This window comes from Physella acuta, unplaced genomic scaffold (genome assembly GCF_028476545.2).
Source record: "Physella acuta isolate Inbredline_101_S28 unplaced genomic scaffold, ASM2847654v3 ptg001284l, whole genome shotgun sequence".
Lineage (NCBI taxonomy): Eukaryota > Metazoa > Mollusca > Gastropoda > Physidae > Physella > Physella acuta.
Window position 1 is genome coordinate 137,521 of NW_026732799.1, and position 17,031 is coordinate 154,551.

Genomic DNA, 17,031 nt, shown 5'->3' on the forward strand with positions numbered 1-17,031 from the left:
TGATTAAAGAGTAAAATATTTGTATAGTTGACTTAGATTAAACACCAAAATATTTGAAGAGTTGACTCTGATTAAAGAGTAAAATATTTGTATAGTTGACTTAGATTAAACACCAAAATATTTGAAGAGTTGACTTAGATTAAACACCAAAATATTTGAAGAGTTGACTTAGTTTAAACACCAAAATATTTGAAGAGTTGACTCAAACACCAAAATATTTGAAGAGTTGACTCAAACACCTAACTCAGTAAAAGTACCTGGCTTATGACCCAGTTCCCGGCACTTTGAGAAGAAACGTTCTATTAAGACGAGATTAGCGACCTGTTATCTAGTTACAGTTAGGTTACATCAGGCGGTGCAAGTGTGGCCACACAGCGTGGGTCGTGTGTCAAAAACTTTCTGTGACATGCTGGACCCAAAGCCTGCTGAGTACTGACCACTGCTGAGATGAACTCAGGCAGCGAGAGGACGTTGCCTATTGACCGTGGCTGGGCCTGGGTCATTTGTTTTGGTGAGTCACTTTTTAACCGGCTATTTAAGTAGGTGGTTATTTACATTGTTGTAGGTGGGACTATTTTGTGTAATTTGCGAGACTGCCCAGATACCTTTGACCACAAAGACTGTACAGATACCTTTAACCGCAGCACCTAACTCCCGTGAAGTTCTCAGTGTAAACGAACAAGTGTATACAGCGATCATAAAGAGTTCATTCATGTCACGAAGCAAATCAAATGTACATTTCATGTTTCCGACTCGTGGTACTGTTTGCGTCCGTTACACAACTTACGCCAGCAATCACGTGACACAGCTAAGTCAATGTTACGTGACACACCCATGTCAATGTTCACGTCACACACCCATGTTCACGTGACACACCCATGTTCACGTGACACACCCATGTTCACATGACACACCCATGTCAATGTTCACGTCACAATGTTCACATGACACACCCATGTTACGTGACACACCCATGTCAAAGTTCACCTGACGACACACCCCTGTCAAAGTTCACGTGACACACCCATGTCAATGTTCACCTGACGACACACCCCTGTCAATGTTCACCTGACGACACACCCATGTCAAAGTTCACCTGACGACACACCCCTGCCAACGTTAACAAAGCAGACGTCTCTATTCCAGCTGGGTTCATCATCCACTTCATGTTCGGCAGTGCCGGCCAGACCCACGCCATCCTACTGGGAGAGTTGATCGAGAAGTTCTCGACCACCATCACAACCATCTCCTTCATCTTCACTGGCGGGATCCTGACCTTCAGCATTGTCTGTAAGTTGGTGGCCTATGTAGGTTGGTGCCCTATGCAAGTTAATGGCCTCTGTAAGTTGGTGCCCTCTGTAGGTTGGTGCCCTCTGTAGGTTGGTGCCCTCTGTAGGTTGGTGCCCTTTAGCAAGCTGCTACCTTCTGTAAACTGGTGCCTCCTAAGAGTCTGTGGGTAAAGTGTTTTTGTGTCGTCGGTACACAATTTGTGGTCAAACGGTAGAACATTCTTTCTAGAGTTCGAACTCAGGTTATAAGCCTCCCCCTAATGCTATCTACTACACCAACATCCTCCCCCACACAGCTAACCAGGCTATCTTTTATTATGTTGGTTTTCCAATACGGAAGCGCAATTACCAGACAGCTAATTAGTCATTTAATCAGCAAAGCAGACCTGTATATTTATGAAATCCCGCCATTTCTTGCCGAAATCCCCAGTCTTCCAGTGAATGGGAATCTTGACATTGCGAACTTTGACCTGAAACTTGACATTGCGAACTTTCACCTGAATGCGGCTTATCGTTGTGACAAACACACAGATTGTGTCAATAAAAGAAAAAAAAACTACTCTCACAGATGGAATGGCATCAACCTAATTAGGTGGTTGACGTTAAGGCAAATACACATAAATATATTTATATGTCTGTTTGTGTGCAGAGGGGGGGGGGGGGGGGTGTGTGTGTGTGGGAGGTGTGTGATTTAATTATATATTACTTTTAGCAGACACACCCGTTTATTTATGTTCTTAAATACTCGAGATCTATTGAAAGTCTCTGTGGAAATATAAATAACAAGAATATTCTTTTTGGAATCTCAGCTGTTGTTTCGGCATCGTTTCTTCTCCCGAGGATCGGCGAGAGATGGTGTCTCATTTTAGGGGGCCTGTCGTGCACCCTGGTGTCCATAGGTCAAGGTCATACGACCCACGTGGGTGTCATGATCGCTCTTGAATGCTGCAGAGGTAAGCTCATACACTTTACGTTAGCTACGTACATTGACACTACATAACCTCATACACTTTACGTTAGTTACATACCCTCATACACTTTACGTTAGTTACATACCCTCATACACTTTATGTTATCTACATACCCTCACACTACATAATCCCATACAGTATACTTATCTACATACCCTTACACAGTGAACGTTAGGTACACAACCTCACGAAAATAGCCGCACTAGAGTCGTGTGATGTAGTACAATGTCTGACCATAAAAAAAATGTCTGACCATAAACAAAATATCTTCGCTCTTGTACAATGCTGACAATATGTTAGTAATGAATTTAAAGCTTATTAAAAAATTGCCTATGTTAGCTGTTTGTCTTTCTTAACTTAACAGAAACCAGTTAAGTCGACTTGTTTAAATCAACAAAACTGTGTTCCACGTCTTGCAGGATTATGTCACGGCATCATCTTCGTGCCGTCCATCTGTCTGATCAGGAAATATTTCGACAAGCGCCGTTCTACCGCCAGCGTCATCGTCTTCTGTGGGGGGTGCTTCGCCTCTATCGTCGGCCCTTTCATCATCAGGGCCATCAAGAAGGAATACGGGATCGCTGGGACATACACACTGTTGGGCGCACTAGAGCTGCACTTTGTTCTGGCCGGGCTCCTGCTTCGTCCTGTCACTTTCTACAAGTAGGTCAATACATTCATAGCAGGCTCCTGCTCCGTTCTGTCACTTTCTACAAGTAGGTCAATACATTCATAGCAGGCTCCTGCTTCGTCCTGTCACTTTCTACAAGTAGGTCAATACATTCATAGCAGGCTCCTGCTCCGTTCTGTCACTTTCTACAAGTAGGTCAATACATTCATAGCAGGCTCCTGCTTCGTCCTGTCACTTTCTACAAGTAGGTCAATACATTCATAGCAGGCTCCTGCTTCGTTCTGTCACTTTCTACAAGTAGGTCAATACATTCATAGCAGGCTCCTGCTTCGTTCTGTCACTTTCTACAAGTAGGTCAATACATTCATAGCAGGCTCCTGCTTCGTCCTGTCACTTTCTACAAGTAGGTCAATACATTCATAGCAGGCTCCTGCTTCGTCCTGTCACTTTCTACAAGTAGGTCAATACATTCATAGCAGGCGCCTGCTTCGTTCTGTCACTTTCTACAAGTAGGTCAATACATTCATAGCAGGCTCCTGCTTCGTGCTGTCACTTTTTACAAGTAGGTCAATACATTCATAGCAGGCTCCTGCTTCGTCCTGTACTTTTTACAAGTAGGTCAATACATTCATTGCAGGCTCTTGCTTCGTCCTGTACTTTCTACAAGTAGGTCAATACATTCATAGCAGGCTCCTGCTTCGTCCTGTACTTTCTACAAGTAGGTCAATACATTCATAGCAGGCTCCTGCTTCGTCTTGTCACTTTCTACAAGTAGGTCAATACATTCATAGCAGGCTCCTGCTTCGTCCTGTCACTTTCTACAAGTAGGTCAATACATTTATAGCAGGCTCCTGTTCCGTCCTGTCGCTTTCTACAAGTAGGTCAATACATTCATAGCAGGCTCCTGCTTCGTCCTGTCACTTTCTACAAGTAGGTCAATACATTCATAGCAGTGCTGGATTTAGGTATAAGTTAAAGAAGACATAAGGACTTCCAACTTTTTACTGTGAATCAACAAGAGCCATATACTTAAATAAACTACACCAGGTTAATTAATTAGTCATTTTTGGTAAAATGTCTTAAGTGGAATGTGTGTTCCTGTGTCAAGACTTTCTATTGTGACGTCAGTTTGTAAGACATATTGATGCATTTTACGTCTTTCATGTGTAAATTCTTATTTTAATTCAAAGTTTGGTAACATAATACACATTTGTTAAAATTAGCCCTAGCACTGCACTTAGGAGGGAAAATGTTTGGATATTTTAGTCCCACAATTTTGGTCACATATGGTTTCACCATAGTGTTAAAATTTTTAAATTTATTTTTTATTGTGGTCCTATTTCCAGGCAACCTGTAGAGGTACTGAACGTGGACATGGATGTGATCCCCGCAGACCTGGAATCTCAGACTATAGCGCTACCTGAACACCAGGTGGAGAAACCGTTGTCTAATGGCACCGAGACGAATGGACAAACCAAGTTCCTGGACACCCCAGGTAGACTGCTGAGGTCACGTAGTGTGGAGGAGCAGACGAGTAGGCCGTTTCTTAGGACGAGAACCTTCTCTGTAGAGTCTGAGGGGGAGGTGGACAGGTGAGTTCACAGGTGGGAGGTGTGTAGACAGGTGGGAGGTGTGTAGGCAGGTGGGAGGTGTTTAGACAGGTGAGAGGTGTGTAGACAGGTGGGAGGTGTGTAGACAGGTGTGTAGACAGGTGGCAGGTGTGTAGACAGGTGTGTAGACAGGTGACAGGTGTGTAGACAGGTGACAGGTGTGTAGACAGGTGGGAGGTGTGTAGACATGTGGGAGGTGTGTAGGCAGGTGGGAGGTGTGTAGACAGGTGGGAGGTGTGTAGACAGGTGACAGGTGTGTAGACAGGTGGGAGGTGTGTAGAAAGGTGGGAGGTGTGTAGACAGGTGGGAGGTGTGTAGAAAGGTGGGGGTGTGTAGACAGGTGGGAGGTGTGTAGAAAGGTGGGGGTGTGTAGACAGGTGGGAGGTGTGTAGACAGGTGACAGGTGTGTAGACAGACGGGAGGTGTGTAGAAAGGTGGGGGTGTGTAGACAGGTGGAAGGTGTGTAGACAGGTGGACAGGTGAGTACACGGGTGACAGGTGTGTAGACAGGTGGGAGGTGTGTAGACAGGTGAGAGGTGCGTAGATAGGTGACAGGTGTGTAGACAGGTGGGAGGTGTGTAGAAAGGTGGGGGTGTGTAGACAGGTGGGAGGTGCGTAGAAAGGTGGGGGTGTGTAGACAGGTGGGAGGTGTGTAGACAGGTGACAGGTGTGTAGACAGGTGGGAGGTGTGTAGACAGGTGACAGGTGTGTAGACAGGTGGGAGGTGTGTAGACAGGTGGGGGGTGTGTAGACAGGTGGGAGGTGTGTAGACAGGTGACAGGTGTGTAGACAGGTGGGAGGTGTGTAGACAGGTGACAGGTGTGTAGACAGGTGGGAGGTGTGTAGACAGGTGGGAGGTGTGTAGACAGGTGGGAGGTGTGTAGAGAGGTGACAGGTGTGTATACAGAAGGGAGGTGTGTAGACAGGTGGGAGGTGTGTAGACAGGTGGGAGGTGTGTAGACAGGTGTGTAGACAGGTGTGTAGACAGGTGGGAGGTGTGTAGACAGGTGGGAGGTGTGTAGACAGGTGGGAGGTGTGTATACAGGTGATAGGTGTGAAGACAGGTGGGAGGTGTGTAGACAGGTGGGAGGTGTGTAGACAGGTGGGAGGTGTGTAGACAGGTGGGAGGTGTGTAGACAGGTGGATGTGAAGACAGGTGGGAGGTGTGTAGACAGGTGACAGGTGTGTAGACAGGTGTGAGGTGTGTAGACAGGTGGGGGTGTGTAGACAGGTGGGAGGTGTGTAGACAGGTGGGAGGTGTGTAGACAGGTGTGTAGACAGGTGTGTAGACAGGTGTGTAGACAGGTGGGAGGTGTGTAGACAGGTGTGTAGAAAGGTGGGAGGTGTGTAGACAGGTGACAGGTGTGTAGATAGGTGGATTTGTAGACAGGTGGGAGGTGTGTAGACAGGTGACAGGTGTGTAGACAGGTGTGAGGTGTGTAGACAGGTGGGGGTGTGTAGACAGGGGGGAGGTGTGTAGACAGGTGGGAGGTGTGTAGACAGGTGTGTAGACAGGTGGGAGGTGTGTAGACAGGTGTGTAGAAAGGTGGGAGGTGTGTAGACAGGTGGGAGGTGTGTAGACAGGTGGGAGGTGTGTAGACAGGTGGGAGGTGTGTAGACAGGTGGATGTGTAGACAGGTGGGAGGTGTGTAGACAGGTGACAGGTGTGTAGACAGGTGTGAGGTGTGTAGACAGGTGGGAGGTGTGTAGACAGGTGGGGGTGTGTAGACAGGTGGGGGTGTGTAGACAGGTGGGAGGTGTGTAGACAGGTGTGTAGAAAGGTGGGAGGTGTGTAGACAGGTGAGAGGTGTGTAAACAGGTGAGATGTGTGTAGACAGGTGGGAGGTGTGTAGACAGGTAACAGGTGTGTAGACAGGTGGGAGGTGTGTAGACAGGTGGGGGTGTGTAGACAGGTGGGGGTGTGTAGACAGGTGTGAGGTGTGTAGACAGGTGTGTAGAAAGGTGGGAGGTGTGTAGACAGGTGAGAGGTGTGTAAACAGGTGAGAGGTGTGTAGACAGGTGGATGTGTAGACAGGTGGGAGGTGTGTAGACAGGTGGGAGGTGTGTAGACAGGTGTGTAGAAAGGTGGGAGGTGTGTAGACAGGTGAGAGGTGTGTAAACAGGTGAGAGGTGTGTAGACAGGTGGGAGGTATGTAGACAGGTAACAGGTGTGTAGACAGGTAACAGGTGTGTAGACAGGTGGGAGGTGTGTAGACAGGTGAGTGCGCGGATGACAGGAGTATAGACAGCTGACAGGTGTATAGATAGGTGAGAGGTTTGTAGACAGGGGAGTAGTCAGTTGACATGTATGTAGACAGAAGGGTGTACCTGTGACAGATGACTTTACCCTGCGTGAATGTTTACACCTTAGAGGTGAGAGTCAGAGTAACAAGACACACTGACTCGACATGACCCATCAAATATTGTGACGACTTGTGGATTAATTTGACATGTAATGATACGATGTAACCTTGACATTCAGCAAGCCCAACATGATGCTGGGCAGCGTCCTGTCACTGACCAGTGAGCTAGGAGCTGCCCTACAGAACGTCAGCGCTGACTCTCGACCAGCGGCGTCACCACTGGCCAGCAGGGGCGGGGCTAGCCGGACCGCAGCACTGGCCAAGTTCTACTACGACGCCTGCCTCAAGTGAGTTCACTCCCCTTATTCCTGATTAGCTGGTTAAGTTGAAGTTCTGAAATACAATCTGACCAAACTAATTTCTCAAGCATAAATGCCATGCTTGATTTAATTTTATAACACTATAAGCGTATGTTGTGTAAAATTTAACTTTATAAAACCAACAGCATATGTTGTGTAGATGTTATCGATGTTTACTATAAAACCAACAGCGTATGTTGTATAGATGGTGTGATGTTTACTATAAAAACCAAGAGTGTATGTTGTGTAGTTGGTGTTGATGTGTAGTATAAAACCAAGATGGTATGTTGTGTAGACGGTGTTGATGTTTACCATACAACCTTCGCTGACCGACCCCTTGTGTCCACAGCCTGTGGGGGTTCCGTGTGGCCCTGCTGGCCATCATCCCAGGCACGGCCAACGTCTACATGGCCATCTACCTGCCCATGGTGCTCAACAGTCTGGTAAACTCAGTTCCTCTCAGTTCCTCTCAGTTCCTCTCAGTTCCTCTCAGTTCCTCTCAGTTCCTCTCAGTTCCTTTCAGTTCCTCTCAGTTCCTCTCAGTTCCTCTCAGTTCCTCTCAGTTCCTCTCAGTTCCTCTCATGCTTCTCAGTTCCTCTCAGTTCCTCTCAGTTCCTCTCAGTTCCTCTCATGCTTCTCAGTTCCTCTCAGTTCCTCTCAGTTCCTCTCAGTTCCTCTCAGTTCCTCTCATGCTTCTCAGTTCCTCTCAGTTCCTCTCAGTTCCTCTCAGTTCCTCTCAGTTCCTCTCAGTTCCTCTCTGTTCCTCTCAGTTCCTCTCAGTTCCTCTCAGTTCCTCTCAGTTCCTCTCAGTTCCTCTCACCTTCCTCTCAGTTCCTCTCAGTTCCTCTCAGTTCCTCTCAGTTTCTCTCATGCTTCTCAGTTCCTCTCACCTTCCTCTCAGTTCCTCTCAGTTCCTCTCATGCTTCTCAGTTCCTCTCGCCTTCCTCTCAGTTCCTCTCAGTTCCTCTCAATTCCTCTCAGCTCTTCTTACTTTAATTCTTACTTTAATGTTCATTCATAATAAGAATAGTTTGTCCTTAGACATTTAACTTAAGGCAGCCGGATAAGAAATCTTACGCCTGTTCAAATCATACAAAACTTGTTTGAAATCGCGAGGTATAAATGAAGTATTTCTGCTCCCCTCCCCACCCCTGCTACCAGGTTTAAACACAATTTCTTTCTTTCAGGGCGCATCGCTTGATGACGTGTCAATCCTGCTGACCATCGTAGGGGTCACTGACCTTCTGAGTCGTCTGGTCATGGGGTTTATTGCGGACACGCATGTGTTGTCGTCTACAGTCATGTTGATCATCTCACAGATCTTCTTTGGTCAGTTCACAACTTGTCAGTCCACTACTTGTCAGTCCACAACTTGTCAGTCCACAACTTGTCAGTTCACAACTTGTCAGTTTACAATTTGTCAGTTCACAACTTGTCAGTTTACAATTTGTCAGTTCACAACTTGTCAGTTCACAACTTGTCAGTTTACAATTTGTCAGTTCACAACTTGACAGTTTACAATTTGTCAGTTCACAACTTGTCAGTTCACAACTTGTCAGTTCACAACTTGTCAGTTCACAACTTTTCTGTACCAACACCACTACCAAGCCTCCACTACCATCAACCACCCACTAACACTACTACCATCACTCCACCAACCATCCACTAACACCGTTACCCCCCCCCCCCCCCCCCAGCCATCCTCTGCCAGCTTGTATGGCTGTTTACGACCTTCGAGACGCTGATTGTCTTGGTGCTACTGCTGGGTCTGGTCATCGGTTCCAGAATCTCGCTGCTGTCGCTGGTGGTCATTGAGGTGGTGGGGGTGGAGAAGATGCCGCAGGCGTTCAGCTTTATATCCATGGTGTCCACTGTGGCAGCTGCAGCCGTTAATCCAGCTTTAGGTCAGTGATTCAGCCATAGAGGTAGCCATATGTGAGTCATACAGCCATAGCGGTAGTCATATGAGAGTCATACAGCCATAGAGGTAGCCATGTGTGAGTCATACAGCCATAGAGGTAGCTATATGTGAGTCATACAGCCATAGAGGTAGCCATATGCGAGTCATACAGCCATAGAGGTAGCCATATGTGAATCATACAGCCATAGAGGTAGCCATATGTGAGTCATACAGCCATAGAGGTAGCCACATGTGAGTCATACAGCCATAGAGGTAGCCATGTGTTAGTCATACAGCATTAGAGGTAGCCGTTCGTGAGTCACATGCATAGAGCCAACCTCTAAAAAAAGTTGATGCTGTCCTATATGTTTGATTAGAATTGAAAAAGTTGATGTTGTCCCATATGTTTGACCAGGGTTGAAAAAGTTGATGTTATCCCATATGTTTGACCAGGGTTGAAAAAGTTGATGTTATCCCATATGTTTGACCAGGGTTGAAAAAGTTGATGTTATCCCATATGTTTGACAAGGGTTGAAAAAGTTGATGTTATCCCATATGTTTGACCAGGGTTGAAAAAGTTGATGTTATCCCATATGTTTGACAAGGGTTGAAAAAGTTGATGTTATCCCATATGTTTGACAAGGGTTGAAAAAGTTGATATTATCCCATATGTTATCCCGACAGGTGCCGTGACGGAGGCGACCGGCTCCTTCATCGTGTCGCTCCACATAGTCGGGGGGTGCTACTTCCTGGGTGGGGCGCTCTTCACGGTCGTGCCACGTCTGGTTAGGATGGACATCAAGCACGGCAGACGATCATGACCCTGATCTATAGCAGGCGACCATGACCCTGATCTATAGCAGACGACCATGACCTTGATTGTGTCCATGACCTTGAAAGTATAGCAGACGACCATGACCCTTACGATATAGCAGACGACCATGACCCTGACGGTTTTGAAAACGACCTTGACACTGATAAACTTGTGTTCAATGTGAAATTTAAAATTCTCGAAATGTTTATATTTTAATTGCTCTGAATGTTTATATTTTAATTGCTCTTAATATTTTTATTCAAACTCATGAAATTCTTTTACTTGTTCTAAATATCAATATTTGAATTGCTCAGAATTTTATATTTTTAATTACTCTATAAATATTTAAAATGCTCTAAATATTAACATTTGAATTGCTCAAAATTTTTATATTTTAATTATTAATTAAATATTTTAAATAATCTAAATATTTATATTGTAAATGCTCTAAATATAAAATTTTAATTGCTCCAAATTTAGTATATTTTAATTTATCTAAATTTGTAAATTTAATTATTTTTAAAAAACTTTTCATTCTAAAAATTTCTCTTGCCCCGTTTTCATCGGGTTAAAATTTGGCTAATTTACGTTCCTACCTCCAATGTGCGAGATAGTATTCTTGCCTGTGTTGGTGTGTGTTGGTGTGTGTGTGTGTGTGTGTGTTTATGTGTGGGTATGAGGACCTGGTGGATGTTGTATGATACCCAAGTGTAGAGGGCGTGTGGTCATTATGAATAGTGTCAACGTATATGTATATGTATTTAAGCTCAATAAATGTGTTCATTTGTATGTATGTGAGTGTGAAATAAAATATTGTTTTAACTGATAGTATTTACGTCAATAATGAATTTTAAGAAATTTTCTGGATATTTTAGTTTAATGATTGAAAAAGGAACAAAAACTGGTGGTGTAGTTGGCCTTTAAATCTTGCGGTCAATGTTGATGTAACTCAGCTATTAATTAGAGTGCGTCTGTTTTTGTAGCCTCGGCATTTGAAGTTATTGTGTGGTCAGCAATATGCACACCCGCATTGAAGGGATAGTGTGGTCAGCACTATGCACACCCGCCTTTACTAGCCCGAACGTGAGTCAGGTACCCGTTAGAGCTGGTGTCAGCTCAAAGACGTTCTACAGACTGTAGACCGGGATCCGAACTCGATGCAAGCAGTCGAAAGCTCTACTATCCGACCACGTTTGGGCATTAATCTACAAATTATAGTGGTCATGAAATTATCACTTGATAAAAACTGAGTTTATGTTAGTTAGAAATTCTGTCTTTCCAGGCAAGTGCCCAGTCGGGCAAGTGTCTTTCGAAGAAACGTCCGCCTCCTTTATAGACAACTCATGAGTCAGCTACACATACACTAGACAAAGTTTATTCAAACAAAATTTCAGATACATTTAACTATCGTCTGCTAACGTTGCTATAGACAGAGTGTCGTTTCTAGAGAAATGACGTCATATTTTAACGGTGAGACTTGGAGGGTTTTAACAGGGAGACTCCGCCATCTTGCAGCGTCACGCTGGAGGAACCGGATGTTGGGATGGACATTTGGCCGGAGAAAACGCTAGCTTGGCAATAGGTTTCCCTGGCCAGTTCCTCATGGAGGGGATGATGGGAGGAGAAGATGGAGGGGAACTGTCTGTAGATGGGAGGGACTTCCGGTCCGGCAGACTGAAAGAGATGACGTCATGTTAGTCCTGGCGTATACCAGTCTCTATAATATATATATATATATATATATATATATATATATATATATATATATATATATATATATATATATATATATATATATATATATATATGTATATATACAGAACAGAGACTAAAGAAAAGAGAAAGCAAGAAATATTCATCACTGCATTGAGAACCATGTCAGTTTCTAACGAAGACAGGCACTCACGAAAAGGTTGTAGGCTTGCCACTGAAAGGGGCAGGTAACCGTGCATGGCGAGTTGATGTGAAAAGTTTGGTACGGCTTCTCTCTCTTTCTCCACTTGGCTCTGCGGTTCTGGAACCACACCTGCAGGTAAAGATGGAGGTTACAGGTAAAGGTGGAGGTTACAGGTAAAGGCAGTAGGTCGTTAGGTCCTGGGGCTGATGGGGTTGGTGTGGTTAGGTCCCTGGTGTCATTATGTATTACTGTACTCCAATTTTAGTCCGGTTAAAATAAAATAAAATTTACCACCAGCAAACCACACTTCTACAGAAGTAGTTTGGCCCTGCACAAATCTGGCCGGCGTTACCTGGACAAGATCTCACCTGTATTCTGGACTGGACAAGATCTCACCTGTATTCTAGACTGGACAAGATCTCACCTGTATTCTGGACTGGACAAGATCTTACCTGTATTCTAGAGTGGACAAGATCTCACCTGTATTCTAGACTCAGGTAGTTTGACCCTTGTGGCCAACTTCTCCCTCGTGAAGATGTCCGGGTAGTGTGTCTTCCTGAAGGTCCGTTCCAATTCCTGGGGACAGGATCAAACCCAGCCTGAGGTTATTGACACCAATGGAACTGTACCGGTCTACTGTACCATCCCAACTGTACCGTCCCTACTGTACTCATTTATTTACTGTCCCAACTGTACCGTCCCAACTGTACTTATTTAATTTACTGTCACAAATATAGGCCTACTCATTAGCTACCTGTCTCAACAGTACTCATTAATTAAGTATTAGTTTGGGCCTATGTTTTGGGAGTGTGAAACAGAAAAAAAATCGAACCTGTAGTTGTCTGGAGGAGAAGGTCGTGCGGTTTCTCTTGCTCTTTACCCCGGGGTGGGGGTCGTGGGGGTCGTGGGGATCGTGGGAATGGGGGTCGATGGGGCTCGCGTCGTTGGAGTGTGATAGATCGTGGCCCATGACGCACTCTGGTGACGTCACATACTTGTGAAAGGTGGACAAATCGTGCGGCTGGTCGTAGCGTGACGTCACGTGTCTACGTGAGCACAGTTCTGTGTTGTGGTCGTCGTGTGCATGGCTGGACACTTCCGGTTTGTCTGGGCAGCTTACTGCAACATACAGGTGGACACATTGATAGGGGGAGGTTGGTGGAGTGGTTATGTGTGGTGTGGTGATATTTGTGTGATGTTGTGATGTTTGTGTGATGTGGTGATATTTGTGTGGTGTTAATGTTTACCAGTGGGAGAGGACAAGGTAACCCCCACCCCCCACACACAACTCACCACTAGAGGATGAGGTGACCCCCACCCCCCCCCCCCCCCACACAACTCACCACTAGAGGATGAGGTGACCCCCACCCCCCACACACAACTCACCACTAGAGGATGAGGTGACCCCCACCCCCCACACACAACTCCCCACTAGAGGATGAGGTGACCCCCACCCCCCACACACAACTCACCACTAGAGGATGAGGTGAACCCCACCCCCCACACACAACTCACCACTAGAGGATGAGGTGACCCCCACCCCCCACACACAACTCCCCACTAGAGGATGAGGTGACCCCCCCACTCCCCACACAAAACTCCCCACTAGAGGATGAGGTGACCCCCACCCCCCACACACAACTCCCCACTAGAGGATGAGGTGACCCCCCCACCCCCCACACACAACTCACCAGTAGATGATGAGGTGACCCCCCACTCCCCACACAAAACTCCCCACTAGAGGATGAGGTGACCCCCACCCCCCACACACAACTCCCCACTAGAGGATGAGGTGACCCCCCCACCCCCCACACACAACTCACCAGTAGATGATGAGGTGACCCCCCACTCCCCACACAAAACTCACCACTAGAGGACGAGGTGTCCCCTACCACCCCCAACTCCCCACACAAAACTCACCAATAGAGGATGAGGTGACCCCCCCCCCCCCACACACACAACTCACCACTAGAAGACGATATCGACATCCCCCCCACACCCACACACAACTCACCACTAGAGGAGGATGACGTGAGGCCCAGTAACGAGGAGATGGAGAACTTGAGCTGGATGTCGAAGCTGCTGACGTCACGGCTCTTCTTGTTACCTGCCGGCACACCTGGGCTGTCGGCTGCTGAATAGAGGAAATAACATGACCCATGTGACGTCAGATCATGCCCCGGGTTACGTCATAACTGTCAAGAATCATGTGACGTCATAACTGACATGACCCATGTGACGTCCAAGCTAATATGTCACATGTGACGTTAGAGCTAATATGACCTATATGACGTGAGAGTTTACATGTCACATGTGACGTCAGAATTAATACGACCCATGTGACATCAGAGCTGACATGACACGTGTGACATGACATGTGACATGTGACGTCAAAACTAACATGTCACATGTGACATGACATGTGTCACTAACCTTGTAACTTCACACAATTCTATCGCGCGATATCTCACACAGATAAATGAAGATCACCGGATGATAATTAATTATTTCCTCGGACAATCAATTAAAGAAAAATTAGCGTGTAGTGGCCGTAAAACTTTTCCGACGAGAATGGGCACAAAAACGGTCTATGAAATCCGAAATTTAAAAATCCCAGCGATTCTTTACATATTAGTCCAAGACTAGCGAATATATTCCTTCTAGAAATTAGAATAACGATGGTTTAGCAAATAAAACCAATAAGAATCTAAATAGAAATAAATAAACTTTCAATCAGAAACTGTTTTCTTGATGAAGTCAGACCACAGAATCCAATAAGGAGGTGAGGGTGACAAAGGTTCAGTGGGGGGGGGGGGGGGGGGGGGAGGGGGGTATGAATGTTTCGTTCAGTCACAGTCCACAAAAGGACTTTGACGACACTTTAAGGTGATTTGAATACTGATGCGGGTGTCGACTTGTTATTACTTGTTACTATTATTACCTAAGTTTTAAATTCTTTTCTTCAAATGAATAAAGTGAAGTAACTACGCAACCTGAAGAAAACTACTCAAAATAAAATCAATACAATTCTCCCTGCAAATAGTCGACGGAATCGGATAGTATTGAAAAATAATTATTTTTAAAAAAATCCATTCACTATTCTTTTACTATAATTAATTTTAGAACTTAATTTGTAATTAAATTACAATTAGTTAGCGGAAAATAATTGAGGTAGGTTTTTAAATTAAAGTTACTGGCCAATACGTACGGGAACCCCTGCCGGCAGTTGGTTGAACAGTTAGGTAATCCTCAGGCTCCATGGTGCCACAGTCTTGGTTGGGCACGTCCAGGTGCTTGTACGTGCGGACCTCCGTGGAAGCGTTAGGTAAACATTTTAATGGTGAGATTATCTCTGATCTCTGTACTACTGACACTTTCTAAACAGTAACTATATGAAAATAATTTGTTTCATTTCCTGCGTGAAAATCAGAATCCTAGCCTAACAGAACCTCACAGACAGAGATATTTAGCTAAACAAACACAAACTGGCCAATCACCAGTCATTTTATACCGTTTTTCTTCCATCAAATCAAAGCCCATTTCAAAAGCCACTTCTCAATCGTAGAATCCGCGCAACTTTCGGGGTTTCCCCATCGGCGTGGACTAGCCGCAACGTTCAGCGCGGCGACTGTCCGGGGCTTCCCGCATCAATGCCGTGACGCCCGACTTCCGATTAAACGATCAGTGCCCGGATTAAAGATGTCCTGAGACATTTTGTCGGACACGTTCGGTGTCTTCACACCGCGGTCTGTGGTTGTCAATAATGTGGTGTTTGTGCTTGTTAATGTGGTGTTTGTGGTTGTCAATAATGTGGTGACTGATATTTGACCGGCACTAGATCAACTTATGTGATTGGTATCTCAGCCTGAAAACTCTAACCATCGCTGTGGTGTAAGCTACTGGTACTCTAAATACATATAAGACAGAAGCCAGCTTTGGTCCATATCAACAATCTCACACAGTCAGCCAATGGATGGAGTTTCTTCCATTGTGTTCTCTGGCTCGACTTATTCTTTAAAACGAAAGCGTAGGTAAAATATTTAAAAGTGAAGGCAAATTGTGTCCCCCAGCATAGTGCTCTCTTGTAATGTGTGTGTCCTTAGTCCTCTAGTAATGTGTGTGTCCTTAGTCCTCTAGTAATGTGTGTGTCCTTAGTCCTCTAGTAATGTGTGTGTCCTAACTTAGTCCTCTAGTAATGTGTGTGTCCTAACTTAGTCCTCTAGTAATGTGTGTGTCCTTAGTCCTCTGGTAATGTGTGTGTCCTTAGTCCTCTGGTAATGTGTGTGTCCTTAGTCCTCTGGTAATGTGTGTGTCCTAACTTAGTCCTCTAGCAATGTAAGTCCCATTTGCGGGTCCTCTCTAGTGCCTGATGTGAAAAGATCTTCACCTGACACAAGAGAACAATCCCCTCTTCTCCAAACAGTGCGTTAACAGTCCATCATCCAAGAGCGATAACCAATGATACTCCCCCCCCCCCTTACACAACTTATCTATCTACGACCCCACCCCACCCCTCAGACACGCCAAGAATACACCTGTCCACATACACCTTCCACCCCTAACTACCCCCTACCCCCCCTCCAGACACATCTTCCCCCTTCAATTCTTCCCTCTCGACCCCCCCCCCCCCCCCCCACCCTCCCGCTAGACCCACCCGTCGAGTTAAGCAAATTACGACGGTGATTAAAACAATTTCGGACACACAGGAGCTTCCCACAGGAAGGGGCGGTGGCTAAAATAGCCGCGGATCACTTCCGGCGTGGGAAAATGAAACAAAATGGTGGCCAGATCTCCTGACAGGAAAACAACAATGACGGCATTTGTAAGGCTTCTGATTGGTTGAAGAAGATGACAGTTGATTTCTGCTGGCCTCTTAAGAGAATTTGTTATTGCTTCTTTGTTTCTTAACTGCTCTTTTTGATTTGTGTGTTTTGTAAAGCTAAATTGTTATTTTGTCATTAATCTGTTACTTCATTAAGTAGCTAACTGTATATAACGTTGTATAATTAATTTTCACCCCATTTAAAATTGTTTTATTTAATTTTCCCCATCATCTTAATCCTCCAGTACAACAGAACATAATCGATTCCATTGTTTCCCATTTCTACTGAGTGCAATATATTATTTCACATTGGATTATCAGCGGAGCGACTGTCCAAATGTTCAAACAGTATCGTATCTATCGACTGTCCAAATGTTCAAACAGTATCGTATCGACTTGTCAAATGTTCAAACAGTATCGTATCGTGGACTGTCC

General features: G+C 45.3%; 2 protein-coding genes across 2 annotated transcripts; one reads left to right on the top strand and one right to left on the bottom strand.

Moving 5' to 3' along the window:
* The first annotated feature begins 356 nt into the window (after positions 1-356).
* Positions 357-10,705, top strand: LOC131958021 (monocarboxylate transporter 7-like). Its single transcript, XM_059322906.1, has 10 exons — positions 357-511; positions 1,147-1,290; positions 2,099-2,242; positions 2,680-2,923; positions 4,238-4,483; positions 6,984-7,151; positions 7,513-7,606; positions 8,351-8,492; positions 8,861-9,067; positions 9,748-10,705. The coding sequence occupies exons 1-10, from the start codon at positions 448-450 to the stop codon at positions 9,882-9,884; spliced, it is 1,590 nt and encodes a 529-aa protein (XP_059178889.1). The 5' UTR covers positions 357-447; the 3' UTR covers positions 9,885-10,705.
* A 636-nt stretch (positions 10,706-11,341) lies between these two features.
* Positions 11,342-15,103, bottom strand: LOC131958025 (paired box protein Pax-6-like). Its single transcript, XM_059322910.1, has 6 exons — positions 14,983-15,103; positions 13,789-13,908; positions 12,607-12,893; positions 12,255-12,350; positions 11,784-11,903; positions 11,342-11,551 (listed from the first exon to the last, which is right to left on the bottom strand). The coding sequence occupies exons 1-6, from the start codon at positions 15,032-15,034 to the stop codon at positions 11,342-11,344; spliced, it is 885 nt and encodes a 294-aa protein (XP_059178893.1). The 5' UTR covers positions 15,035-15,103.
* Positions 15,104-17,031: the final 1,928 nt, after the last annotated feature.

Excerpts from the sequence above, each read along its gene's own strand:
- LOC131958021 (XM_059322906.1), top strand. The coding sequence starts at position 448 with ATGAACTCAGGCAGCGAGAGGACGTTGCCTATTGACCGTGGCTGGGCC. Across the intron at positions 7,152-7,512 it reads TACTACGACGCCTGCCTCAA|CCTGTGGGGGTTCCGTGTGG; the intron begins GTGAGTTCACTC and ends TTGTGTCCACAG. Across the intron at positions 8,493-8,860 it reads CATCTCACAGATCTTCTTTG|CCATCCTCTGCCAGCTTGTA; the intron begins GTCAGTTCACAA and ends CCCCCCCCCCAG.
- LOC131958025 (XM_059322910.1), bottom strand. The coding sequence starts at position 15,034 with ATGGAGCCTGAGGATTACCTAACTGTTCAACCAACTGCCGGCAGGGGT. Across the intron at positions 12,894-13,788 it reads CACGTCATCCTCCTCTAGTG|TAAGCTGCCCAGACAAACCG; the intron begins GTGAGTTGTGTG and ends TGTATGTTGCAG. Across the intron at positions 11,552-11,783 it reads GGCAAGCCTACAACCTTTTC|TCTGCCGGACCGGAAGTCCC; the intron begins GTGAGTGCCTGT and ends CATCTCTTTCAG.